Here is a 27,400-nt window from a genome sequence, read left to right as displayed (position 1 = left end):
AGAGGATTTTCAGGGGCAGATGCAGGATTTGGTGTTAGTGGGGGCATAAAATATTTTTAGTAGAGCGACTAGGGGGTTCAGGGGCATTCGCCCCCCTTCCCCGAGAAAATTTTAAAAATAATTGATCCATCTGGTGCATTCTGGGTGTTCTGAGGTGCTTTATTTGGTATTGAAAAAGGACAGGTTTTGTGACTAAATCAACCCAAATAACATGCTAATTTTAGTCCTTGTTTTATGACTTGTCAGACTTATTCTTGCGTAAGTATCTCGGAATTTCTTAGCCCGATTTCTGAGGACTTTTATGGGGAGGGGTTACCAAGGGCTATTTAACATAGAAATGTAAAGAGCGTTACAGAGGCCCTTGCAAACTTTGTTGGATTTTTATTGTGTGAGCGTAGAAAAAAATGCATATTTTATATTTTTCACACAGACCAAAGATAAATTACCTATATGAGCATAGCGAGCGAGAAAAAATGCATTTCGTATATTTTTCACCCAGAAAAAGAGATAAATTACGTATGCGAGCATAGTGAGTGAGAAAAAATGCATATTTTGCTTTTTTTTCACGTAGAACAAAAGACAAATTACCTATGCGCCGGCGATTTTAGGGGAGTGGTGCCCACCCTCCCCAGATCTGCTAGTGCTTTTGAACTTAGCTAATCCATTGCAAAAATGAAAATTCTTCTGAATGTATGTTTTGTGTATATATAGATTAGAGATCAATACATAGATATTGTAAATGAATTAAATTCAAGTGGAAGGAAGTGGAAAAGTAGAATTAACAGTAGAGTTGAAACTCGGAATCCTGATTTCCAATGGATAGAGGGTTTTACATAGAGATAACCGAAACTCGACTTAAAATGATGTTTTATGCACCTGTTTTGGGGACAGGATTTGAAAATGTCTTTGACATAGCCGGAATTTGAGATAAGCAAGTTTCAATTGTAATTTGATCAACAACTGGCTTACAGATTTCTTATTACTGGCATCTCTATATTGGCTAGATAAATGATACAAGTACTTATTTTCAAGATATTATGATAATGTGACTTATTGTGAACAGATTGTTGTGGTAACAATTTGAAAATCTCTGGCTGATGATTAAGTGATAAGGTTTTTAATTAACATGCCATGTTTTCTTTTCTACAGATTGTACCATTATGGATCGCACCAAATGTGTTGACACTGGCTGGCTTCCTTCTTATGGTTCTCAACTTTATTACGATGATATACTATGACCTTGACTTCTATGCTTCAAGTCGAGACCATCCAGAGTTCCCTCCCATACCTAACTGGGTGTGGCTAATGTGCGCTATAAATAACTTCCTGTCTCATACTTTGGGTAAGCGTTTCAGAGTGTTAAGGTAAATGAGGTGTGCCTAATGTTTGCAAAGAATTAATCTCACAGAATTAATTTCATTTGTCACAGATAGACTTTAGTTTTTGGTCAGTAACCTGAGACTTTTCAGCTGTTATTCAACTAAAGCTATTATTTGGGTCAGATTTGAATGATGAAACCGCCCATGTATCAATAAAAAAAAATCACGCTTATTTTACAAATAAAAGCTTGATTTTGTGTGTTTTGGACTGCTAATAGGCCATTATTATATTCGTGCACAGATACTGAATATAAAATAGTCCAGGACTAACTCGACTTCCTGGATCTGCCATTGTCAGACCTTTGCTAATATGCTTTGTCTCTAGGGCTGTCTACATAATAATGTAAACTGTACCATTTAAAACACGAGATAATGTGCTTTTAAATCATTTTGATTTCGAGTGTAACATATATATGAAATATATTGCTTTTATCACACGCAATTTTTCCCCTATTGTAGTAGTTACGGCGCGATTCTTTTACAGATGGCATTGATGGAAAGCAGGCAAGACGTACAGGAACAAGCTCTCCACTGGGTGAAATGTTTGACCATGGGCTCGACAGCTGGGCTTCTTTCTTTATTCCGGTGGCTATGTACTCTATTTATGGGAGGGGCGAACATGGGGTGGAAGTGTTTAGAGTGTACTTGGTTCTTCTTGGAGTGAATTTTTGTTTTATAGCATCACACTGGGAAAAATACAACACAGGAATACTGTTCCTACCATGGGGATACGACATAAGTCAGGTGGTAGGTGTCAATTTTTTTTCGTATGTTTTTATATACATAATGTAGGTACATGTAGGCATAGTTTAAGGTTGTCTGCTTACATTAAGATGGTCATTTAAGAACCAGGCCTTTTCAGTCAACAGAGCACATAGTGCTCAAGGTGAGATGTTGTGATTGCCCTGTGTCTGTTGTGATCTGTTGTGCATCATTAACAATTTTTCTGGTCAGACTTTTGGCATAATCTGAACGAAACTTGGTCATAGCTTTTGTGGAATCAAAAGGTCACTTATTGAAGTCATAGAAAAACATGGCTTTAAAACTTTTATCACTTGCTTATTAATCCCCTGCCAAGAGTGGTGGGGGGTTACAGGAATGGTCTCATTCCTTCTGTCTGTCCGTCCGTAACATTTCTTGTCCGCTCTGTATCTCCTAAACCCCTTGAAGGATTTTCATGAAACTTGGGTCAAATGATCACCTCATCAAGACAATGTGCAGAACCCATGAGTCAGCCATGTCGGCTCAAGGTCAAGGTCACAACTCGAGGTGAAAGGTTTGAGCCTTCCATTTTGTGTCCGCTCTGTTTCTCTTAAACCCCTTGGAGGATAATCATGAAACTTGGATCAAATGATCACCTCATTAAGACAATTTGCAGAACCCATGAGTCAGCCATGTTGGCTCAAGGTCACAACTCAAGGTCAAAGGGTTGAGCCTTCCATTTCGTGTCTGCTCTGTATCTCCTAAACCCCCTGAAGGATAATCATGAAACTTGGGTCAAATGATTACCTCATCAAGATGATGTGCAGAACTTATGAGTCAGCCATGTTGGCTTAAGGTCAAGGTCACAACTCAAGGTCAAAGGTTTGAGCCTTCAATTTTGTGTCCGCTCTATATCTCCTTAACCCATTGAAGGATAATCATGAAACTTGAGTCAAATGATCACCTTATTAAGACAATGTGCAGAACTCATGAGTCAGCCATGTCGGCTTAAGGTAAAGGTCAAAGTCGAGGGCAAATGTTAGAGCCTTCCATTTTGTGTCTGCTGTGTATCTCCTAAACCCCTTGAAGGATTTTCATGAAACTTGGGTCAATTAATCATCTCATCAAGACGATGTGCAGAACTCATGAGTCAGCCATGTTGGCTCAAGGTCAAGGTCACAACTCTAGGTCAAAGGTGTGAGCCTTCCATTTTATGTCTGCTCTGTATCTCCTAAACCTCTTGAAGGATTTTAATATGAATATCTGTTACAGTATTCCCCTTATCAAGACAATGTGCAGAATTCAAATTTCACCCCTGCCTGCTTAAGGTCAAGGTCACAACTCGATTGTTTAATGGTTCCACCCAATACCATAAACCCTTTCACTATCCATAACAATGGCGGGGGATATATCTGTCTTTCAGACTACCTTATTATAACAGTCCCTATAAGAAAGGCAAGAATACATGACCCTGTCAAGTATTTTGGCTGAATTATGTCCCTTTCTGAATTCTCCTCAGATTTTTATGGCCCCCAGCATCTACTGATGCGGGAGACATATAGTGATTGTTCAGTCCGTCCGTCCGTTTGTTCGTTCGTTCGTTCATCCGTCCGTCCGTACGAGGTTAACCAAATGGGACCGTTTCGTCTAGCATCAATACCCCTTACTAGAATGACTTGATACTAATGCAGATGTAACCTGTGACCATTCCTCATCTTCAGACATCACATGACCTTAGTTTGAACTTAACCTTGAACTTGACCTTGTTTTGGACTTAGGTTGCTTTGTATCGACAAGGATTCCACCAGGGGCATCAAGCGTTTATTGAACGCAGCTCCTTGTTTTTTTTCTATTTTCTAACAGAATCTGTTAGTACATGTTTAAGCCATACCATTTTAAATAAAAAGCAATACTTTTACATCATTTAAAGTAACATATTAATGACAAAAGGTATTTTCATTACAAGATGATTTTTTTTCAAGATATTTCTAAAAGACGTTGCAACACAGTTATTCCCTCCTAACTGGCCCTGCCCCCTTTTGCACTGGTACTGAAAAAAAAAAATAGAAGAAATTGTTTCACAGTGATTTAATTGAACATTGTGTTAAATGTTGTGATCAGGAGAGTATGAACTTATATCAGATTATGAAGCCACTAAATGTTTTAACCCTTACCCTGCTAAATTTCTATAATGAACTTGTCCATTTTTAGCTGACCACCACAAATATTTTCAAAGTCCATTGAAATATTGCTTTCATATTTTGCATACTTGTTTACCATCATGACCCCATTCTGTAAACAAGAGCAGACAACTCTATCAAGCATTTTGACTGAATAATAGCCCCTTTACGACTTAGAATATGCTTATTGTAATGTTAAAGTTTGTGTACCACCCCAAATATTTTCAAAGTCCATTGACATATTGCTTTCATATTTTGCATACTTGTTTACCATCATGACCCCAGTCTGTGAAAAGGAGGAGGCAACTCTATCAAGCATTTTGACTGAATTATGGCCCCTTTTCGACCTAGAATAAATGTTAAAGTCTGCGTACCACCCCAAATATTTTCAAAGTCCATTGAGATATTGCTTTCATATTTTGCATACTTGTTTACCATCATGACTCCAGTCTGTGAAAAGGAGGAGGCAACTCTATCAAGCATTTTGATTGAATTATGGCCCCTTTTCAACTTAGAATAAATGTTAAAGTTTGCGTACCACCCCAAATATTTTCAGAGTCCATAGAGATATTGCTTTCATATTTTGCATACTTGTTAACCATCATGACCCCATTCTGTAAACAGGAGCAGACAACTCTATCAAGCATTTTGACTAAATTATGGCCTATTTTCGACTTCGAATATGATTATTGTAATGTTAAAGTTTTACTCATAGCTTATATTATACAATTAAGCACTGAGAATAGTCGAGCGCGCTGTCAACTGACAGCTCTTGTTCAATTTGGACAGTACCATCGACTGTTAAAAGGGGTGCTTACCGAAAAGATACTGACTGAATGGCAAACAGTGCAGATCTTGATCAGGCTGCATGGATGTGCAGGCTGATCAAGATCTACACTGGTCGCAAAGGCAGAATCAGTTGTGTCCTGCACCAGATAAGGGTTAATTTAAAAGAAGATCGTTGTATACAGTAACTGTGAAATCATTTAATTTCGTAGGAACAAAATTTCATGGTTTTGGCCAGAACGGCTGTTTCATTTTGCCTGTTTGTTTGTTTTTCATCAAATAAAACTATATATGAAAATTTTTTAATTAGCCATTCTCTAGCTGTTTTTCTTACAAAATATCAATTTTCCCAGTCCGATTCCACCAGCTTATATCTTCATAGATCTACATGTAATTATATTAAATTAGATACGCACATTTCCCTCCAAGAAACTTTTAATGTGAAATCAGATGCAAATCTTGCAATTAATTTATAATACTTGATAGTCCCAAAGTACTAGTAGTTTACTACATGTCATTAAAAATAAAGGCTAGAGTATAAACATTTCAGAGCGGGGCCAAATAAATGCAAATAAAGCGGTAGCATATTGCGGTCTGTCACATAACGCTATATCAGACTACTAATTTTAGTATCTACTTTTACTTTGACGAACATGTCTAAATGAAATAGTTGGTTTTGTTCTTACACATACCTATTATTAATCATTGATGGAGCCTCCATAAACTACCTGAAAGCTGCAGGTCAGTACTGCAGCATGCACACAACTACGGACCAGATCGGACAGCTATGGTGTCTTCTTTTTTGGTGACATTGAGTACAATTTACATTATCTTGGGCACAATTTGTTCATTGGGACTTAATTTCATGGTTGGGCAGAACCATGAAATCCACAAAAATTAATCCCCCACGAATAATAATGATTTCATTAATTATGCAGGTAACTTGCTTTTGATTGAAGTCATATGTTCCAGTTAGTCTAAAATTCCTTGTAAAAGATTCCAGCCAAAACTAGATGTTGTAGTAGAAGTCCATGCTGATTTTTATCTCACCTGAGCCAAAGGGCTCAGGGTAAGCTATTGTGATCTCTCACCATCCGGTGTCCGGCCGTCCACACTTTCCTTTAAACAACATCTCCTCATAAACCACCAGTTCAATTTTGATGAAACTTCACAGGAATGATCCTTGGATGGTCCCCTTTTAAAATTGTTCAAAGAATTGAATTCCACACAGAACTCTGGTTGCCATGGCAACGGAAATGAAAAGCTTTAAAAATCTTCTTGTCCAAAACCACAAGGCCTAGGGCTTTGATATTTAGTATGTAGCATCATATAGTGGTTTTCTACCAAGATTGTTCAAATTATCCCCCTAGGATCAAATATGGCCCCGCCCCGGAGTCACATGGTTTATATAGACTTATGATGGGAAAAACTATAAAAATCTTCTTGTCTGAAACCACAAGACCTAGGCCTTTGATATTTAGATGTAGCATTGCCTTATGGTCCTCTACTAAGATTGTTCAAATTATGCCCCTATGGTGAAAAGAGACCCTGCCCCGGAGGTATCAAGTTTTACATAGACTTATATAGGAAAAACTTTAAAAATCTTTTTTTCTGAAACTGCAAGGCCTAGGCTTTTGATATTTGATATGTAACATTGCCTAGTGGTCCTTTACCAAGATTATTCAAATAATGTCCCTGAGGTGAAAAGAGGCCCCACCCAGGGGCTCCCAAGTTTTACATAAACATATATAGGAAAAACAAAAATCTTCTTGTCTAAAAGTTCAAGGCTTAAGCCTTTGATATTCGGTATGTATCATTGTGTAGTGGTTCTCTGACAAGCTTGTTCAAATCATGCACCTGGGGTGAAAAGAGGCCCCGCCCCGGGGGTTACTTGTATATGAGTTATATAGGAAAAAATACTTCAAAAATTATCTGATCATATTTCCTATACTGTTCAATTATAATTACTTGATGACCCAAAGTAATTAGGGGTCACTTGACTGTGACCTTGACCTACTTTTTATGCCCCTGGCATCTACTGATGAGGGAGGCATATACTGATTGTCCTGTCCATCCGTTCGTCCGCCCGTCTGTACGAGGTTAACCAAATGTCCCATTTCGTCAAGCAGCAATAACCCTTACTAGAATGACTTGATACTAATGCAGATGTAACCTGTGACCATTCCTCATCTTCAGACATCACCTGACCTCAGTTTGACCTTGACCTTGATCTCATTTTTGACTTAGGTTGCTTTATATGGGCCATCTCTTGGTTAACCAAATGGGACCGTTTCGTCTAGCATCAATACTGCTTACAAGAATGAATTGATACTAATACAGATGTAACCTGTGACCATTCCTCATCTTCAAACATCCCCTGACCTTAGTTTGACCTTGGCCTTGACCTCGTTAGCTCATCTGATTTTTTGAAAAAAAATGATGAGTTATTGTCATCACTTGAGCGGTTGTCGGCGTCGGCGTCGGCGTCGGCGTCGGCTGGTTAAGTTTTATGTTTAGGTCAGCTTTTCTCCTAAACTATCAAAGCTATTGCTTTGAAACTTGGAATACTTGTTCACCATCATAAGCTGACCCTGTATAGCAAGAAACATAACTCCATCTTGCTTTTTGCAAGATTTATGGCCCCTTTTGTACTTAGAAAATATCAGATTTCTTGGTTAAGTTTTATGTTTAGGTCAACTTTTCTCCTAAACTATCAAAGCTATTGCTTTGAAACTTGGAATACTTGTTCACCATCATAAGCAGACCCTGTACATCAAGAAACATAACTCCATCTTGCTTTTTGCAAGAATTATTGCCCCTTTTGGACTTAGAAAATCAGTTTTCTTAGTTAAGTTTTATGTTTAGGTCAGCTTTTATCCTAAACTATCAAAGCTATTCCTTTAAAACTTGCAACACTTGTTCACCATCATAAGCTGACCCTGTACAGCAAGAAACATAACTCCATCCTGCTTTTTGCAAGATTTATGGCCCCTTTTGGACTTAGAAAATATCAGATTTCTTGGTTAAGTTTTATGTTTAGGTCAACTTTTTCTCTTAAACTATCGAAGCTATTGCTTTAAAACTTGCAACTCTTGTTCACCATCATAAGCTGACCCTGTACAGCAAGCAACATAACTCCATCCTGCTTTTTGCAATAATTATTGCCCTTTTTGGACTTAGAAAAATCATTTTCTTGGTTGAATATTATGTTTAAGTCAACTTTTCTCATAAACTATCAAAGCTATTGCTTTAAAACTTGCAACAGTTTTTCACCATCATAAGTGGACACTGTACATCAAGAAACATAACTCTATCCTGCTTTTTGCAAGAGTGATGGCCCTTTTTAGACTTAGAAAATCATGGGTAGGACAATATTTCTATTATACAAAAAAAATCAGATGAGCGTCAGCACCCGCAAGGCGGTGCTCTTGTTTTGGACTTAGGTTGCTTTGTATCGACAAGGATACCACTGGGGGCATCAAGCGTTTATTGAACGCAGCTCCTTGTTTGTTTTTTAAGATACAACCTTGAAATTTGGATGACATAATTTATACAGTTTTGCACACCGATCTTAACAGCATAGAAATTTGGACCACGTCAGTAACTTTCGATAAAGATTTCTATACTCATCTTTAATGTTCTTAGCCCTGACCTACTGACCTACTTTCTTGTTTTTGAAGCTACAGCAAAAAGATTTGTACCACATGTATAATGTTTGATACAGATTTCAATACTCATCTTGAATAGTCTTAATCATGACTTACTGTCCTACTTTTTCGTTTTTGAAGATACAGCATGGAAATTTGGACCACATGTAGAACTTTTGATACAGATTTCAATACTCATCTTAAATATTATTAACCCTGACCTAGTGACCTACTTTCTTGTTTTTGAAGCTACAGCAAAGAGATTTGTACCACCTGTATAATTTTTAATAGATTTCAGTACTCATCTTGAAGAATCTTTACCATGACCTTCTCACCTAGTTCTTTTTGTTTTTGAAGCTTTAGCAAAGAAATTTGTTCAAGCAAGCAATTAAACTCAGGTGAGTGATATAGGGCCATCATGGCCCTCTTGTTACATTGTTTAGCTAGGTATGCCTTTTTACCCTTACCATGCTGGACACAGCTGTTTCTACCATTGCGACCAGTGCAAATCATGATCAGCCTGCACATCAGTGCAGTCTGATCATGATCTGCACTGTTCAGTCAGTATCCTTTTGGTAAGTACCCCTTTTAGCAGTTAATAGTACTATCCAAATTGGAAGATGGACTAGTTCATTATAGAAGTTTAGCAGGGTAAGGGTTAAAAGAATACTGTGAAATCATGAATATTCTTACAGGACTAGTTGAGTCGATCCGTAAAATTTAATTCCATGAGTGAAAATCCAGTTCATTTGATGTTTGAAAGTGGAAATCCACAAATTCACATCCTAATGAAATAGCCATTTTCACCAAAACCATGAAATTTCATTTAGAATATAATAAATGATTTCACAGTATGTCTTTACTAGACTTTAAAACATGTTTGAATTAAGTGTATCTATCCATGTGATAGGCCACTTTCTTTAAAAATCTTGTTTCCAGATAATGGAACAGAGTGTTTTAATTGATTTTGTTCTATTTGCAGGCAATGTCTAGTGTTTATTTACTAACATTTTTCACTGGGTATGAATTCTGGAAGTTTACGTTGTTTGGCATGTCCGGTTCAGAGTATTTTGAAATTATTATGTATAGTAAGTATTATTATCGAAGATGTCTTTTATCTGTTTTACAATTTTTGTACAGTTATTCAACATTATAACTCAGTTTTGTCAAGTATAATATTTAAAATACTTGCCATTTTGATTAATGTATGCAGTGAAGACATTTTAGTGGAAAATAAATTACGTCCCCTCCCCCCCCCCTTTCTGGGGGAGACATATTGTTTTTGCCCTGTCTGTCCGTACGTACATACGTCACACTTCATTTCTGATCAATAACTGGAGAACCATTTGATCTAGAACTTACAAACTTCATAGGGTTGTAGGGCTGCTGGAGAAGACGACCCCTATTGTTTTTGGGGTCACTCCATCAAAGGTCAAGGTCACAGGGGCCTGAACATTGGAAACCATTTCCGATCAATAACTAGAGAACCACTTGACCCAGAATGTTGAAACTTCATAGGATGATTGGTCATGTAGAGTAGATGACCCCTATTGTTTTTAGGGGTCACTCCGTTAAAGGTCAAGGACACTGGCCTGAACATTGAAAACCATTTCCGATCAATAACTTGAGTACCACTTGACCCAGAATGTTGAAACTTAATAAGATGATTGGTCATGCAGAGTAGATGACCCCTATCAATTTTGGGGTCACTCTGTTAAAGGTCAAGGTCACAGGGGCCTGAACATGGAAAACCGTTTCTGGTCAGTAACTTGAGAAGCACTTGACCCAGAATGTTGAAACTTAATAGGATGATTGGTCCTGCAGAGTAGATGACCCCTATCGATTTTGGGGCCACTCTGTTAAAGGTCAAGGTCACAGGGGCCTGAACATGGAAAACCGTTTCCGATCAATAACTTGAGAACCACTTGACCCAGAATGTTAAAAACTTCATAGGATGATTGGACTTGCAGAGTAAATGACCTCAATTAATTTTTGGGTCAGTTTATTAAATGGTCAAGGTGACAGGGGCCTGAACATGCTGAACATGGAAAACCGTTTCTGGTCAGTAACTTGAGAACCACTCGACCCAGAATGTTGAAACTTCATAGGATGATTGGTCATGTAGAGTAGATGACCCCTATTGTTTTTGGGGTCACTCTGTTAAAGGTCAAGGTCACAGGAGCCCGAACATGGAAAATTTCCGATCAATAACTTGAGAACCACTTGACCCAGAATGTTGAAACTTCATAGGATGATTGAACATACAGAGTAGATGACCCCTATTGATTTTTGGGTCAGTCTATTAAAGGTCAAGGTAACAGGGGCCTGGTCATGTAAAATCATTTCCAGAAAATAACTTGAGAACCACTTGACCTAGAATGTTAAAACTTAATAGGATGATTGGACATGCAGAGTAGATGACCCCTATTTATTTTGAGGTCACTTGATCAGAGGTCAGGGTCACAGGAGCCTGAACAGTGACTTGAGAACCACTAGGCCCAGAGTGTTGAAACTTAGTGGGATGACTGGACATGCCAAGTAGATGATCCCTATTGCAGCCAACCATAAGTGTTTCTTTGGCTTTCGCTCCTGACCCCTATTGACTTCTTGCCTATACGACTTTGCATTGGGGGAGATATGCGCTTTTTTACAAAAGCATCTAATAGTTACATTTAAGAACAGACTTGACATCACTTTGATTCCATTGGCTGAATTATTTTCGTATAATTTTATGTTTGAAAGTAACTGAATAAATTTCTAAATGTGAATTTACTTGAACTAATCTACATGATACTCTGAAAGGTGATTTTGATAAATTTTATTTGAACAGATACCTCATGATTGTATTTTTATTTATTTTACTATTTCAGTTGGTTTTGCGTTTTCCATTCCTATAACAGTCTGGAATATTTATATGTAAGTTCATATCTTTTCACATCATGCAATATTAGTTGTTTATTGTAATTTTCAGTAAAGTGTTGTTAAAATTAATGAGTTTTATATATTGTTAGTAAGGATTTAAACTTATTATATAAAAATAATGGTTTTGTATTAATAAGAAATTTCACTTTGAAGCATGGCCAGAAAGAGTTGGTAAGTATGAATTCTAGAATACACATGCTATTGCAATGGACAAACTTAGCGTCAAAATTGTGAAATCAATTCATTTCACGGGAATGAATTTTTCATAAAAAAAAGTTTCATCCTGGCATGAATTTGTGGTTTACAAAATGTGAAAATAAAATGAAAGAAAGGTATATGCATTTGTTGGGATTTAATTTCCTGGATTGATCCCACCATGAAATGCACAAAAGTAAGTACTCCACAAATATTCATGATTTAACGCTGACTTCAAATCATTCGACCCTCACCAGTGTTGGTTCGAACCTCATTTGGGGCATAGAATTCTTCATGTGAGGAAGTCATCCAGCTGGCTTACGGAAGGTTGGTGGTTCTACCCAGGTGCCCCCCCGATGATGAAATAATGCATGGAGGGGCACCTGAGGTATTCCTCCATTGTGGAAAGCTGGGAAGTCACCTTTTGACCAACATTGTATACAAATTCATGTAATTATGTTGGTGTGAAGTTAAACCCAGCAAAAACTAAAACAAAAAATCATGATTTAACAGTATTGGATTTAAAGTATATGTGGGATTAGTAACAGTAAGTGTGTAAGCATAATTTTGTTTTATTTTTTACAGAGGATACAGAGACAAGACTGGAAAGATGCTGAGTTTTTCCGAGTCCTGTCGTCCGCTAGTATCTACTATATTACTGTTTGTCCTAATGATAACATGGGCAAAGTTCTCATCCTATGAAATTATACAAAGGCATCCTAGAATATTTTACTGCACTACTGGAACAGTATTCTCAAATATAGCTGTAAGTTATTCTGTAGAAGAAGAAAGAATTTTCAGATATACAGTCAAACTTCGTTCGCTCGAGCTCGACGGGACTGGAAAAAATGTTCCAGTAATCAGTAGTTCGAACAATCAAACAATATACATTATACAGGGACTTTGCCGGGACCTGACGATGAGTTCGAACGAAGGGCGTTGCACGAATTATGCAAACTAAATTTGACTGTAGCTTCAAGTAAATAACGGAAACAATATTCTCAGACAAAGCCTAAAGTTATTTTATTGATAAAGAAAATATTCTCAAATATACCTTTAAGTAAACAACTGAAACATTTTCAACATAGCTGTATGCTAAGGAAGAAGAAAATATTCTTATAATTTATATGATGAGATATGAAGTAAAGAACTGAAACAGAATTCTGAAATGAAGCTGTAAAATTTTTTTGTGGCAAGCACATTGTTCTGGTTTCTGGTCTTATATATATGGTATATATCTGTAAAATTTGATCCTGGTTTAAACAAGGAATGAATTGCATCCGTGTCACAATTACTTTGGAGTCCCTGTACCATGAACTAGTCCTCAGTGTACTTGTGCAGACTGGTCTAATTTATGTGGTTAGAGTCAATACCCAGCTGAATGTCTTCCTTCCCATCAAGGCTGAAACATACGATGGACTTGCTCTGCCTAGCTTCAATGGCTGAGTGGTAGTGTTTCCTTACATGAAATCATTTGCTTCGCAACTTGGTGGAATTGAACCCTACTCTGGTTGCCATGTCTACCCAGATGCCTGCCTAGGCCTAAAGTGAGTCCTGGATGTGTACATTAGAACTTTATCTACCATTAAAAGCTGGAAGACTGCCATATGACTTAAGTTGTGTTACAGTGTGACTTTACTGTCCATTACAACTGCTCATGAACAGACTCAATCAAACTGAGTTTGCAATTTTCACTGTTTACCTTGTTCTCGGTGCTTCCAAGGGATCTACTTTTCAGATTTTATTTAAACTTAACAAACAAAGAAATATTAACTATTGATGAAAATGCAGTCGGGAATAATGAGGGTATTTCTTGAGAAAGATATATCTATGGTTGATTGATACCTTGAATTTGTAGGTTCTTTAATATGAGCTGTGCCATGGGAAAACCAACATAGTGGCTTTGCGACCAGCATGGATCCAGACCAGCCTGCGCATCCGCGCAGTCTGGTCAGAATCCATGCTGTTCGCTAACGGTTTCTCTAATTGCAGTAGGCTTTAAAAGCGAACAGCATGGATCCTGACCAGACTGCGCGGATGTGCAGGCTGGTCTGGATCCATGCTGGTTGCAAAGCCACTATGTTGGTTTTCTGATGGCACGGCTCATATTATTTATCTTTTGTATTTCAGTGTCGACTAATTATAGCCCAGATGAGCAACACAAGATGTGAGCTAGTCAACTGGTTGTTAGTTCCATTGTTTTCCATTGTTATGACTGTGTGTTTTCTAAGTCTTGGGGTACTTGAATTCTACATTCTCACAGCATACTGTATCTTTGTTACAGTTTCTCACATTCACTTTGGAGTCTGTGTTGTAAGTACTTGAAGTTTTAATATTTGTAGGATTTAACTATTTTAATATGTCTTTTATGTAAAAAATTGGATAGAAATAGGGATCCATGCTGGTCACAAAGCTACTATGTTGGTTTTCTCATGGCACGGCTCATATCATTTCGATTCTGAGATGGGTTTTTTTATATGAAACAGTAGATCAAACTTTAATATGGCAGCACTATTTCTGAGCACTTTTAAATAATATATTAGTGTAATGTTGATATTTCCATGTTTAAGTGAAAAGCAAGATGATTTTTCATATTGGAATTATATTAAAAGACTTGTTGGAGGTGCGGATTGAAATATCTGGCTTGAGGGTACCTATTTAGGCAGTAACGAGGCTCTGCTATGTTACTGCAAAACAGTTATCCTGAGAGCCCAATATTTCCAGCTGCATTTTTTCCAGTGACAGATTCTTTTTCTTGCATACCATATTCTTCAGATAATAGAAAAAATAAAGTTATGCTAATGCTTTTCAATTATGATTTATCTTACACCATGGGGTATATAGGGAGTTTTTATAGCTCCGGCAAAAACACAGGAAAATCCTGTTTGGCATGCAAGAAATATAGGAAGGCTCTTCTGTAGATTTACTGCTTGAAAAATGTGGTAAAGATTTTAATTTCAATATTTTACTACATAGTAGATAAGTTGATAGAAAAGTTGAAATTTTTAACTGCTAAATGACTGTGTTGTTGTAAATAATGGAATATAAAAGTGTATCATTATGGTATTGTTTATATATTGGATGTTGGCAATTAGGTAAGGGAGTTATGCACTTTCCTTAATGTAAATGCTTTTACGATACCTACTAATATCTTGGCTGAGGGAAATACAGAACCAGAATGTTCAGTTGTTGGATTAGGGTAATGTATGTAAATTTAGAACATTATATTTTTCATACATTAATTTATTTTATATAATTCATCATCGGACAGAACATCATATTCATCATAATTTCCATTTATTTAGGAAGGGGAAAAAGATAAATTGCACAAAAAGTCCTTTGTTTGTAGATTACCTCCCTTTTTGGACTTGGATTTAAGCATGTAACCATGAATCTTTCTGAAACCGGCACTCTATACAGCAGTTTTCAGATTTTCGGTCTCAAAATTGAACATATACATTGAACCAATGTATAATTTTTTACCAGAACAATTTTTTCAAGCATGATTTTTAGCTCGACTATTCATAGAATAGTGAGCTATTGCACTCGCCCATGCGTCGGCGTCGGCGTCGGCGTCTGCGTCCGCGTCCACGTCCCGATTTTGGTTAAGGTTTTGTATGTAAGCTGGTATCTCAGTAACCACTTGTGGGAATGGATTGAAACTTCACACACTTATTGACTGTGACAAACTGACTTACATTGCACAGGTTCCATAACTCTATTTGCTTTTTTACAAAATTATGCCCCTTTTTCGACTTAGAAATTTTTGGTTAAGGTTTTGTATGTAAGCTGGTAACTCAGTAACCACTTGTGGGAATGGATTGAAACTTCACACACTTATTCACTGTGATGAACTGATCTACATTGCACAGGTTCCATAACTCTATTTTGCTTTTTTACAAAATTATGCCCCTTTTTCGACTTAGAAATTTTTGGTTAAGGTTTTGTATGTAAGCTGGTATCTCAGTAGTTACTAATGGGAATGGATTGAAACTTCACATACTTGTTCACTATCATGATTTGACATGCACTAAGCAAGTCCCATAACTCTACTCTCCTTTTTTTCAAAATTATGCCCTTTTTCGACTTAGCAGTTTTTGGTTAAATTTTTGTATGTAATCTGATATCTCAGTATCCACTAATTGGAATGGATTGAAACTTCACACACTTGTTCACTGTCATGATCTAACATGCACTGTGAAGGTCCCATAACTCTACTTGGCATTTTTACAAAATTATGCCCCTTTGACTTAGCACTTTTTTGTTAAGTTTTTGTATGTAAGCTGGTATCTCAGTATCCACAAATTGGAAAGGATTGAAACTTCACACACTTGTTCACTGTCATGATATGACATGCAGTACAGAGGTTCAATACCTCTACTTTGCATTTTACAAAATTATGCCCCTTTTTCAACTTGTATTCATTCAATTGACAAGGCTGTTGAATAGTCGAGCGTTGCTGTCCTCCGACAGCTCTTGTTATTGAGGGTTTGGAGTACCTTTAGTGAAAGCTCAAGTTTTTGTTGCAGTCCCATCATATACAGTCGAGACTGTTTTAAGAGACCATCTTTCGGAAGCAGTAAAAAAGGTCACATATGACAGGGAGTCTCTTAAAACAGTCTCACTCAGCTGGCTGATGCTGGTTTCATATATACAGATATCTGCTTGATTTTTCATGTATATTGGATACTTATATATAGGCCTCTTTTAAGGTACGAGTAAAAATGTTTAAATACTATTTCTCAACTTACATTTTGATAAAATGTAACATTTAAAATAGTTTGCATACTTCGTTTGACGTTGATAAAACAAATTAAAGCTCATGATCTAGCAAGAGAATAAAGGCGAGTGCGAGTAGTATTTTGGATTTTAAAATATAAATGTTCCATTAGATGAACTATTTACACACTGAGGTTAATGTTCATTTATTCTTTGTGTATTAATGGTCCCGTTATATTTATTCGTTTATTGACTGCATCTTAAAACCATGTTTACTTTGTCGTTTTCTGTTAAATATCGCCTTCTTTTTGATCCACGGGGAACACTGTTATTGTATGCCCCGACTCAGAATTCTTTAGCCACTTTATACTCTGGTTTTTCCAAATCGAGCAATTCTAGTGCCTTAACACGCTGTTCTAATGTCAAAACAGTTATTTTTTTCATGTTTTTCATCGGCCATTTTTTGTAAACAAATAAGTTCTCGCCTAAAACAACTTCACGCGAGATAATGAACTGTAACTCTGTCGTGTAAAATCTTGCGAGGGAGCATCTCAAAGTCGCTGAAAACGGTCTAATAATCGATTCTGAAGCCTAATTTCACAGTCGCTTGTCGCGTAAGGCAGGGGGTTGCTTAATTCAGACTATTTTAATAGTAAATAGTGTCCGGAGCATAAAATAGGGTCGCATATGACAGGGAGTCGCTAAATTCAGGGGGTTGTTAAGGCAGTCTCGACTGTATTGTCCTGTATTTGTTGTTACTCGGTGAAATACTGGAAATACAAAAAATCAATATTTTCAGAGTGGAATCAAACATACCTTTTACTTGTATTGAAAAATATTTGAATGGAAGATATGCTTCAGTAAAGGCACAGGCATGCATAATTCCTGCACAAATGTAAAGATTTTCACACATTTATATAAAAATTTAAAGGTTATTTTACTTTTCCTTAATGAACATTGGGACATCATGACATTGTACAGGCGGGATAGGTATGTAATCGTGTTAAAACCATCGAAAAGATAAGAGATAAAAAGAAAACGTGTTTGTTTACAGATAAGATCAAATGTTTTCCACTTAAAGGGGGACTTCCATGGTCAAGCGGTTAAGGTCGCTGACTTAAAATCACTTGGATTCGAAACCTTGCTTGGGCTGTAAAATTCATCCATCTTAGGAAGTCATCAAGCTGGCTTTCAGATGATCGCTGGTTCTACCCTTAATGAAATCATTCTTGGAGAGGCACCTGGGGTCTTCCTCCACCACCAAAAGCTGAAAAGTTGCCATATGACCTTTAATCGTGTTGGTGTGACGTTAAACACATCAACATAGAAAAAAAAAACACTCATGAACACCATTCTGATGTTACAGTTTCACTCAAAGCCAAGTAGATTTTACACTGAAACAAACAAATATCCTGTGAAGCATAAGATAAAAGTTGTCAGTAAGTTGTAGTGAACAGGTCAGTACTGGCAGAGATTCCAGGAGCCTGAGTTAATTTAGCTGACCACCATACAGCTAAAAATACTTTTAACCTAAAAACAGAACCAAATAGTTTATTATGCCAGAAGTCCAAGGGCACTGATACAATGCTTTGTCTGTAACGAGTCATTTGGAATCAATACAGTTGTCATCTTTTAAAGCACTGATATAGCCATTAGTTAAATTTAATTTTCAGTGGAATTTATAAACTTTACTGTATAATATTATACCAGCCAGTATTAGTACTAACTTGACCCTGTATGGAAAATTGTTAATTATTTCATTCTTTTGAGAATTTACTTTTTGCCTGAAATGCAGATATTTGTATGTGAGAAAAGGATTAAGATATGTTCTGGCGAAACTGTGTTTTGGCACATTTTTAGCTCACCTTGAACACAAAGTGCTCACGGTGAGCTTTGTGATCGCCATGTGTCCGTCGTTGGTCCATCCGTCGTCATCAACAATTTGACTGTTAACACTCCAGAGGTCACAATTTTGGCCCAATCTTAATGAAACTTGGTCAGAATGTTACCCTCAATAAAATCTTGGATAAGTTCGATATTGGGTCATCTGGGGTCAAAAACTAGGTCACCAGGTCAAATCAAAGGAAAAGCTTGTTAACACTGCAGAGGCCACATTTATGACTGTATCTTCATGAAATTTGGTCAGAATGTTAATCTTGATTACCTCAATGTCCAGTTTGAATCTGGGTCATGTAGGGTCAAAAACTAGGTCAACAGGTCAAATCAAAGGAAAAACTAGTTAACACTCTAGAGGCCACATTTATGACCATATCTTAATGAAACTTGGTCAGAATGTTAATCTTGATGATATATAGGTCAAGTTCAAATCTGGGTCCTATGGGATCAAAAACTAGGTCACTAGGTCAAATCAAAGGAAAAGCTTGTTAACTCTCTAGAGGCCACATTTATGACTGTATCTTCATGAAACTTAGTCAGAATGTTAGTCTTGATGATCTTTAGGTCAAGTTCGAATCTGGGTTTATGTGGTCAAAAACTAGGTCACCGAGTCAAATCAAAGGAAAAGCTTGTTAACACTCTAGAGGTCACAATTTTGGCCCAATCTTAATGAAACTTGGTCAGAATGTTACCTTAAATAACATCTTGGATGGGTTCGATATTGGTTCATCAGGGTTCAAAAACTAGGTCACCAGGTCAAATCAAAGGAAAAGCTTATTAACACTGTAGAGGCCACATTTACGACTGTATCTTCATGAAATTTGGTCAGAATGTTAATCTTGATTATCTCAAGGTCCAGTTTGAATCTGGGTCATGTAGGTTCAAAAACTAGGTTACCAGGTCAAATCAAAGAAAAAGCTAGTTAACACTCTAGAGGCCACATTTATGACCATATCTTAATGAAATTTGGTCAGAATGTTAATCTTGATGATTCCTAGGTTAGATGAGCGATACAGGGCCTTCATGGCCCTCTTGTTATCTGTTATTTCTAATTTGTTTTTTCTTTTCATACATCTCAATTGTAAAATTAGGTGAAGGCATTAAATTAAGAATAGTGCACATCAACTTTATCAGGAATAAAATTGATTTTGTATGGGAGAAGATACTGCATGTTGATATAAGCATACAATAAACAAGAAACCTTGTATTAAGATATGTAGCCCAACCTTGACCATTCAGTCTACTAATATTCTTTTATTTTATTTCATGTATTAAAAAGACTGTAAATTAGTAAAAGAAAGTATATAGTTATGGTAGTCTTTTCCCGTATATTACTCAAGCTGTTCTGGTATAAGGTTTGAAAAAACTGTTGCTTTTTAACTGTGTTGAATTTTGGAGAAAAAAAATATACGAGGTATTGTCGTCACTTGATTTTCTGTGTTGGCATTGGTTAAGATTTTTTGTTAAGGTCTACTTTTTCTAAAAATGAATATATGAGCCTTGCCATGGGAAAACCAACATAGTGGCTTTGCAACCAGCATGGATCTAGACCAGCCTGCGCATCCGCGCAGTCTGGTCAGGATCCATGCTGTTCACTAATCTGATTGCAATAGGCTTTGAAAGCGAACAGCATGGATCCTGACCAGACTGCGCGGATGCGCAGGCTTGTCTGGATCCATGCTGGTCGCAAAGCCACTATGTTGGTTTTCTTATGGTACGGCTCATATGTTCTTTAGCTTAGAAACTTTGCACACTTGTTTGTCATCATTAGATGAGTCAGTAATACTTACTTGCATTTTGTCAGAATTATGGCCCTTTTTATACTTACAAAACTGGAATTTCTTCATTAAATTTTTTGTTCAGGTCCACTTTTTTTTAATACTGTAAGAGCAATAGCTTTGAAACTTTGCAGATTCGTGCAACATTAGATAGGTACTTCTTGGTTATTTTTTATTTATATTCACTTTCTTGCATACTAAAGCTTTTAAACTTTAACCAGGTAGATCTAGGCCTGTATTTATTGTTGTTCTTAGTTGGAAATTTTACTCAAAAATGCCAGCTTTTCTGTTAATGTAAAATCTCAGTATTTTTTTATGCCCCCAAAGGGAGGCATATAGTTTTTGAACCGTCTGTCTGTCTGTCGGTCTGTCTGTCTGTCAGTCTGTCGGTCTGTCCGCAATTTTCGTGTCCGGTCCATATCTTTGTCATCGATGGATGGATTTTCAAATAACTTGGCATGAATGTGTACCACAGTAAGACGATGTGCAGTGCGCAAGACCCAGGTCCGTAGCTCAAAGGTCAAGGTCACACTTAGACGTTAAAGGATAGTGCATTGATGGGCGTGTCCGATCCATATCTTTGTCATCGATGGATGGATTTTCAAATAACTTGGCATGAATGTGTGACACAGTAAGACGACGTGCAGTGCGCAAGACCTAGGTCCGTAGCTCAAAGGTCAAGGTCACACTTAGACGTTAAAGGATAGTGCATTGATGGGCGTGTCCGGTCCATATCTTTGTCATCAATGGATCGATTTTCAAATAACTTGGCATGAATGTGTACCACAGTAAGACGATGTGCAGTGCGCAAGACCCAGGTCCGTAGCTCAAAGGTCAAGGTCACACTTAGACGTTAAAGGATAGTGCATTGATGGGCGTGTCCGGTCCATATCTTTGTCATCGATGGATGGATTTTCAAATAACTTGGCATGAATGTGTACCACAGTAAGACGACGTGCAGTGCGCAAGACCCAGGTCCGTAGCTCAAAGGTCAAGGTCACACTTAGACGTTTAAGATCATTTTTCATGATAGTGCATTGATGGGCATGTCCGGTCCTTATCTTTGTCATTCATGCATGGATTTTAAAATAACTATGCATGAATGTGTGACACAGTAAGACGATGTGTCGCGCGCAAGACCCAGCTCCGTAGGTCAAAGGTCCTAAACTCTAACATTGGCCATAACTATTCATTCAAAGTGCCATCGGGGGCATGTGTCATCCTACGGAGACAGCTCTTGTTTTATTCTTACTTGATCATTGATGAGTGCAGGTTTAGCCAGCATGCATGTCATATGTCTCAAGTTATGAAAAAATGTTTGGAGACCAGTCTAGAAACTGTAGCCTCTGATTGGTTGGTTATGACAGTGGCAAGACTGGTCTCCAAATTCAGTTTTATTCCTTGAGACCATTTTCCAGAGCAAATATTCTGTTGTTTTTAGCTCACCTGTCACATAGTGACAAGGTGAGCTTTTGTGATCACCCTTCGTTCGTCGTCTGTGCGTGCGTGTGTCCGTCCGTCAACAATTTCTTGTCTGCACGACAGTGGTTTCATTTATGATTTTATTGTAACCAAACTTGCACACAACTTATGTCACCATATGATCATGGTTCCTTTCTTGAACTGGCCAGATTCCATTATGGGTTCCAGAGTTATGGCCCTTGAAAGGGCCAGAATTAGCTATTTTGACCTTGTCTGCACAATAGCAGCTTCAGTTATGATTTGAATTTAATCAAACTTGCACAAAACTTGTGTCACCGTAAGATATCGGTTCCTTTCTTGGACTGGCCAGATTCCTGAATGGGTTCCAGAGTTATGGCCCCTGAAAGGGCCAAAATTAGCTATTTTGACCTTGTCTGCACAATAGCAGCTTCATTTATGATTTGATTTTAACCAAACTTGCACACAGCTTGTATCACCACAAGATCTCGGTTCCTTTATTGAACTGGCCAGATTTCATCATGGGTTCCAGAGTTATGGCCCCTTAAAGGTCCAAAATTTGCTATTTTGGCTTTTGCAGCCATATAGAGACTTCATTTATGGTTTGATTTGATACAAACTTCCAAAATACCTTCAACGACAATAAATCTTGGATTTGATAAAAATGGATTTATCTCGGTAAATATTTACAGAACTCATTTGAAATTTCATTATTGTCTTTAGTTGGACTTAGGCAATCAGGGTAGATAGCTATGAACTGATTTTATGACAAAGTACCTCCCTTCGTTTCAAATTAAAATGGGTGTATCCCGGTAATCAATGAAGATACTGATTTGAAATGTTATTTTTGCCATCAGATTGACTCGAACATTCAGGGTAGACATTTTTTTGTCTGAATTTATGACAGATTATCTCCTTTTATTTTAAGTAAACAAACATAGCTCAGCAGCATCTAATGAGATAGGTTTTAAATGTTATTTAAGTCTTCCAGGGTAAGGAATAGCCATGTTAGTACAAAAATGCAGCATTTGAGCCAAGCTCAAACTTGGTATGGAAATTGGTCCTGACTAGGTCAAAAGGGACTGTTACAAGAAAATGTTTATCCTGATGATATTTAATGTGTATGCCTATGTGCTCTATGTCAAAACTTGATCATATCATTTTGAGCAATGGTACTCAGGTGAGCGATACAGGGCCATCATGGCCCTCTTGTTTTCAGTAGTTGCTAATAATGTGTCACTTTAGAGATAATATTTTTAACTGCATTTTATTATCAGCATTTTTAAGTTGATTGTACAAAAATACAAAAATCGCAATTTAAATATGAGCCGTGCCATGGGAAAATCAACATAGTGGGTGTGCGACCAGCATGGATCCAGACCAGCCTGCGCATCCGCGCAGTCTGGTCAGGATCCATGCTGTTTGCTAACAGTTTCTCCAATTCCAATAGGCTTTAAAAGCGAACAGCATGGAGCCTGACCAGACTGCGCGGATGTGCAGGCTGGTCTGGATCCATGCTGGTCGCACACCCACTATGTTGGTTTTCCCATGGCACGGCTCAATTATGTATATTTATATGCATGTAATTTATTTCCTGCTGGCATGCATTGCTTACAACATAATTTCAATTGAAAATCTAAATGAATATGCAGTCTCAATGATTTTGCTAATTTCATTTGAAACATTCAAATGAGGTTGCTAATTTTGATTGAAAATACCAGTAAATATGCTAATTTCAGTTGAAAATGATGATGAATATGTAAATTTTGAGTGAAACTACAAGTGCATATGCTTATTTTGATTGAGAAATCTTAGTGATTGAAAATTTCAATGAATGTGTAATTTTAATAGACAGATTGACTATCTCAGTGAATGTGGCATATATGATTGAATATCTTAGTGAATATGCTAAGTTCAGTGTTTGTGCTAATCTTGATTGAAACAATGGATAGGCTAAATTTAATTGAAAATCCTGTGAATATGCTAATTTTAGTGGAAAATTTCAGCGAATATTCTTGTTTTGATTGAAAATCTCTGTGGATTATGATATGCTAATATGTAGTATGTGTCTAGTGTCTGTGATAACTGAGGATGTTGGTAAATGAAAAATTATGTTTAATTCTCTAGATGAATATTATGCCCCAATTCCAGAGGCAGAGATATAATGTTTGACCTCCATCTAAGCAATGGAAAGATTGAAATTTGATACTGTTCTCCAAAGTCAGTTTAATATTCCTTGGGTTAAACATTGTTATCAGTATATAGATATTTAGTCCAGGGTTGCTGATACAATGTTTAACAGTTTAACCTCTACCTGTGGGTTCAAAACCTCACTTGTGTGTAGAATTCTTCCATGTGAGGTACATAGTATAAAGAAGGTTGCTGATTCTATTCAGATGCCTGAAATAATGTCTGGACGACTCTTTGCATCTTCCTCCACCATCAAAAGCTGGAAAGTCACCATATGACCTATAATTGTGTCCAGGTGATATTCAAAATAACAACAACCTTAAAAACTCGAAAATAGAAATCACCTTACTTTTGGGAATGAAAATCTTCATAGGGACTCTTTTTTTACAACTGTGATTTCCCAATAGCAATTTTCTTTTACAGACAACCTTTATTAGAGTCAGTCTTTTTACCTCGCTTTTACAACAATCTTTATAAAACAACCTTCCATTGTGTTCTAGATTGGTCTATTCATACATTTACAGTGAACACCTATTTTCTTTGTTTTTCAGGTAAATGAGATGTGTGAACATTTTGAGATAAAACCTTTTACAATCACCAAAAAGGCCAAGAATTGAGACCACCGACCAGCTTAAAGACTTTTAAAGCAGTTTTCCCATACATCCGGATCAGCGGGGACCAAAGAGTTATTTTATGAAATAGATACTTTTCTGAATTTTGTTGAATGTACACTGATTTACCACTAAGATTTTTTACTCAAACCACTGCATAATTTTAGTAAAACATAGATATTAGAGAGACTGAGAATTAGAGAGAGATATTAGAGAGACTGAGAAATTAGAGAAGCTGGGAATTAAATAGAGATATTAGAGGGACTGAGAAATAGAGGTATATAAGAGAGGCTGAGAATTAGAGAGAGATATAAGAGAGACTGAGAATTAGAGAGACTGAGATATTAGAGAGATTGAGATTGATGTTGATACTTGTTAGATTTCATTCTTTAGTTCAAAAAGTTCAGTAAATGTAAGAATTTAGAACATTGCAGTTTTTGTGCAGTCTAGTCATATATGTTTCAGATGAACTTGTAAAGCCACAGTTGGTTTAAACATATTTTATTTTAAACCAACTGAGCCTTTACAAGTTCATCTGAAACATATATGACTAAATTGCATGAAAACTGCAATGTTCTGAATTCTTACATCTTCTAAAGCCTCAGTACAAAGTTATAATGATACGATCTTTTACTCAATTAATTGTTATGATATTTTGATCGGTGTAAGCTGTTGTTTATAACAACATTGTATTTGTACATGTAGAAAAAAGATCTCTGTAAGGTTTTCATGTGTTCCTTATATCGGAGATTTCGATATATGTGATATCACAGTTTATAAATATTACTGTACACATTTTTAAGTTTGAGGCACTGTCTTAAAAATGTTAATTTTTATGTGTGACAAATCTTTACTCAGTTGTTATAAACTTGAATTTTGAAACCAGACCTGTAATACACTTTTGCCATTGGTCAATTTCAAGAATGATGTCACAATGGACCAATCAGATGCTGTAGATTTCAGACTGGTCTTCAAACTTAGCTTTATGTCATTGCACCCTGAATTCATTTACTGCGTCATACGAAAAGCTTGTGTCACAAAATACAATGTTTAACAGAGGAGAAGGTTTAATTTTGCCCCAAAATGACTTCAAAACAGATTTTTAGCTCATCTGATTTTTTGAAAAAAAATGATGAGTTATTGTCATCACTTGAGCGGTTGTCGGCGTCGGCGTCGGCGTCTGCGTCGGCGTTGCCTGGTTAAGTTTTATGTTTAGGTCAGCTTTTCTCCTAAACTATCAAAGCTATTGCTTTGAAACTTGGAATACTTGTTCGCCATCATAAGCTGACCCTGTATAGCAAGAAACATAACTCCATCTTGCTTTTTGCAAGATTTATGGCCCCTTTTGTACTTAGAAAATATCAGATTTCTTGGTTAAGTTTTATGTTTAGGTCAACTTTTCTCCTAAACTATCAAAGCTTTTGCTTTGAAACATGGAATACTTGTTCACCATCATAAGCAGACCCTGTAAATCAAGAAACATAACTCCATCTTGCTTTTTGCAAGAATTATTGCCCCTTTTGGACTTAGAAAATCAGTTTTCTTGGTTAAGTTTATAGTTTAGGTCAGCTTTTATCCTAAACTATCAAAGCTATTCCTTTAAAACTTGCAACACTTGTTCACCATCATAAGCTGACCCTGTACAGCAAGAAACATAACTCCATCCTGCTTTTTGCAAGATTTATGGCCCCTTTTGGACTTAGAAAATATCAGATTTCTTGGTTAAGTTTTATGTTTAGGTCAACTTTTTCTCTTAAACTATCAAAGCTATTGCTTTAAAACTTGCAACTCTTGTTCACCATCATAAGCTGACCCTGTACAGCAAGCAACATAACTCCATCCTGCTTTTTGCAATAATTATTGCCCCTTTTGGACTTAGAAAAATCATTTTCTTGGTTGAATATTATGTTTAAGTCAACTTTTCTCATAAACTATCAAAGCTATTGCTTTAAAACTTGCAACAGTTTTTCACCATCATAAGTGGACACTGTACATCAAGAAACATAACTCTATCCTGCTTTTTGCAAGAGTGATGGCCCTTTTTAGACTTAGAAAATCATGGGTAGGACAATATTTCTATTATAAAAAAAAAATCAGATGAGCGTCAGCACCCGCAAGGCGGTGCTCTTGTTGTAAATTGAAATTTTACAGATAACTAGATTCTGATGAAACTTTTCACAGTTGCTAAACATGCTGTAGGTCCTTAAGATTATTTTTGAGATATTTACCCATGTTTTTAGGAATCCGCACATTTCAAGCAGAATTTAAGGCACTACAATCATGTACACACGAAATGATTTCTATTTAGAATTATATTCCTCTCTGTATATCGGATGTAGGTTTTGTTCTATGTTGTCATGATAAATGTTGTTACGCCATGATTTCCGGAATTCCTAACACGGAGAACTACAATAAGTGAACCTTGTCATTTTGAGAAGACCTTATTTAGATGAAAAGAAATGAACAGTTTCTGAAGAAGAGCAACAGTTGACAGTATCTGTAGATAATTGTAGTTTAATTAAAAATGGCATTGTTTTTCTCTGTCCATATCAGCCTAGGTACTAGGGTACATTAAAATTCCATGTTGTGACATGTTATTTAGTAAATTATTTATTATATTTTTCACTGATTGATTGATTCTTTTTGTTTTCTGTAGATAAGTATATATTAAACTAGTGATGATTTGAAACTTGTCTGTGTAGGTGTATGATCATAACTATATCTAGGATTTCAGTCTTTATTGCAATATGTGTCAAGGTGTCAGAATTCAGAATATTACAATTTTCACATAATTTACACGTAAATCCTCAAACAGCTGTTGTAATACCTTGAGCTAAAGTCTTAAATGTACAGTCAAACCTGTATTCAACAGCTTAAGACAAGTGACTGCTTAATAAAGGTGGCTGCTTTGGCAAGTACAAATGTATAGGTCAGAGTATAACAAGCAAATCGATT

At 36.6% G+C, this 27,400-nt stretch overlaps 1 protein-coding gene across 2 annotated transcripts in view; it reads left to right on the top strand.

Moving 5' to 3' along the window:
- LOC123546528 (ethanolaminephosphotransferase 1-like) overlaps nt 1–26,540 on the top strand; it is a 31,728-nt gene extending 5,188 nt beyond the window's left edge. The window contains exons 3-10 of one of the 2 annotated variants that reach the window (XM_053539004.1): nt 1,150–1,342; nt 1,864–2,126; nt 9,677–9,782; nt 11,565–11,610; nt 12,397–12,577; nt 13,942–14,124; nt 14,907–15,015; nt 24,386–26,540. In XM_053539004.1, the coding sequence (XP_053394979.1) occupies nt 1,150–1,342; nt 1,864–2,126; nt 9,677–9,782; nt 11,565–11,610; nt 12,397–12,577; nt 13,942–14,124; nt 14,907–15,014 (1,080 nt within the window). In that variant the 3' untranslated portion in view covers nt 15,015; nt 24,386–26,540. The remainder of the gene's footprint in view (nt 1–1,149; nt 1,343–1,863; nt 2,127–9,676; nt 9,783–11,564; nt 11,611–12,396; nt 12,578–13,941; nt 14,125–14,906; nt 15,016–24,385) is intronic. The other variant, XM_053539005.1, reaches the window with a different exon arrangement.
- The last annotated feature ends 860 nt before the right edge of the window (nt 26,541–27,400 follow it).

Source organism: Mercenaria mercenaria, chromosome 3 (genome assembly GCF_021730395.1).
Source record: "Mercenaria mercenaria strain notata chromosome 3, MADL_Memer_1, whole genome shotgun sequence".
In the NCBI taxonomy this organism is placed as follows: Eukaryota; Metazoa; Mollusca; class Bivalvia; order Venerida; family Veneridae; genus Mercenaria; species Mercenaria mercenaria.
The sequence above is the reverse complement of the archived record's forward strand: the minus strand, read 5'-3'. Positions and strand labels throughout refer to the sequence as shown.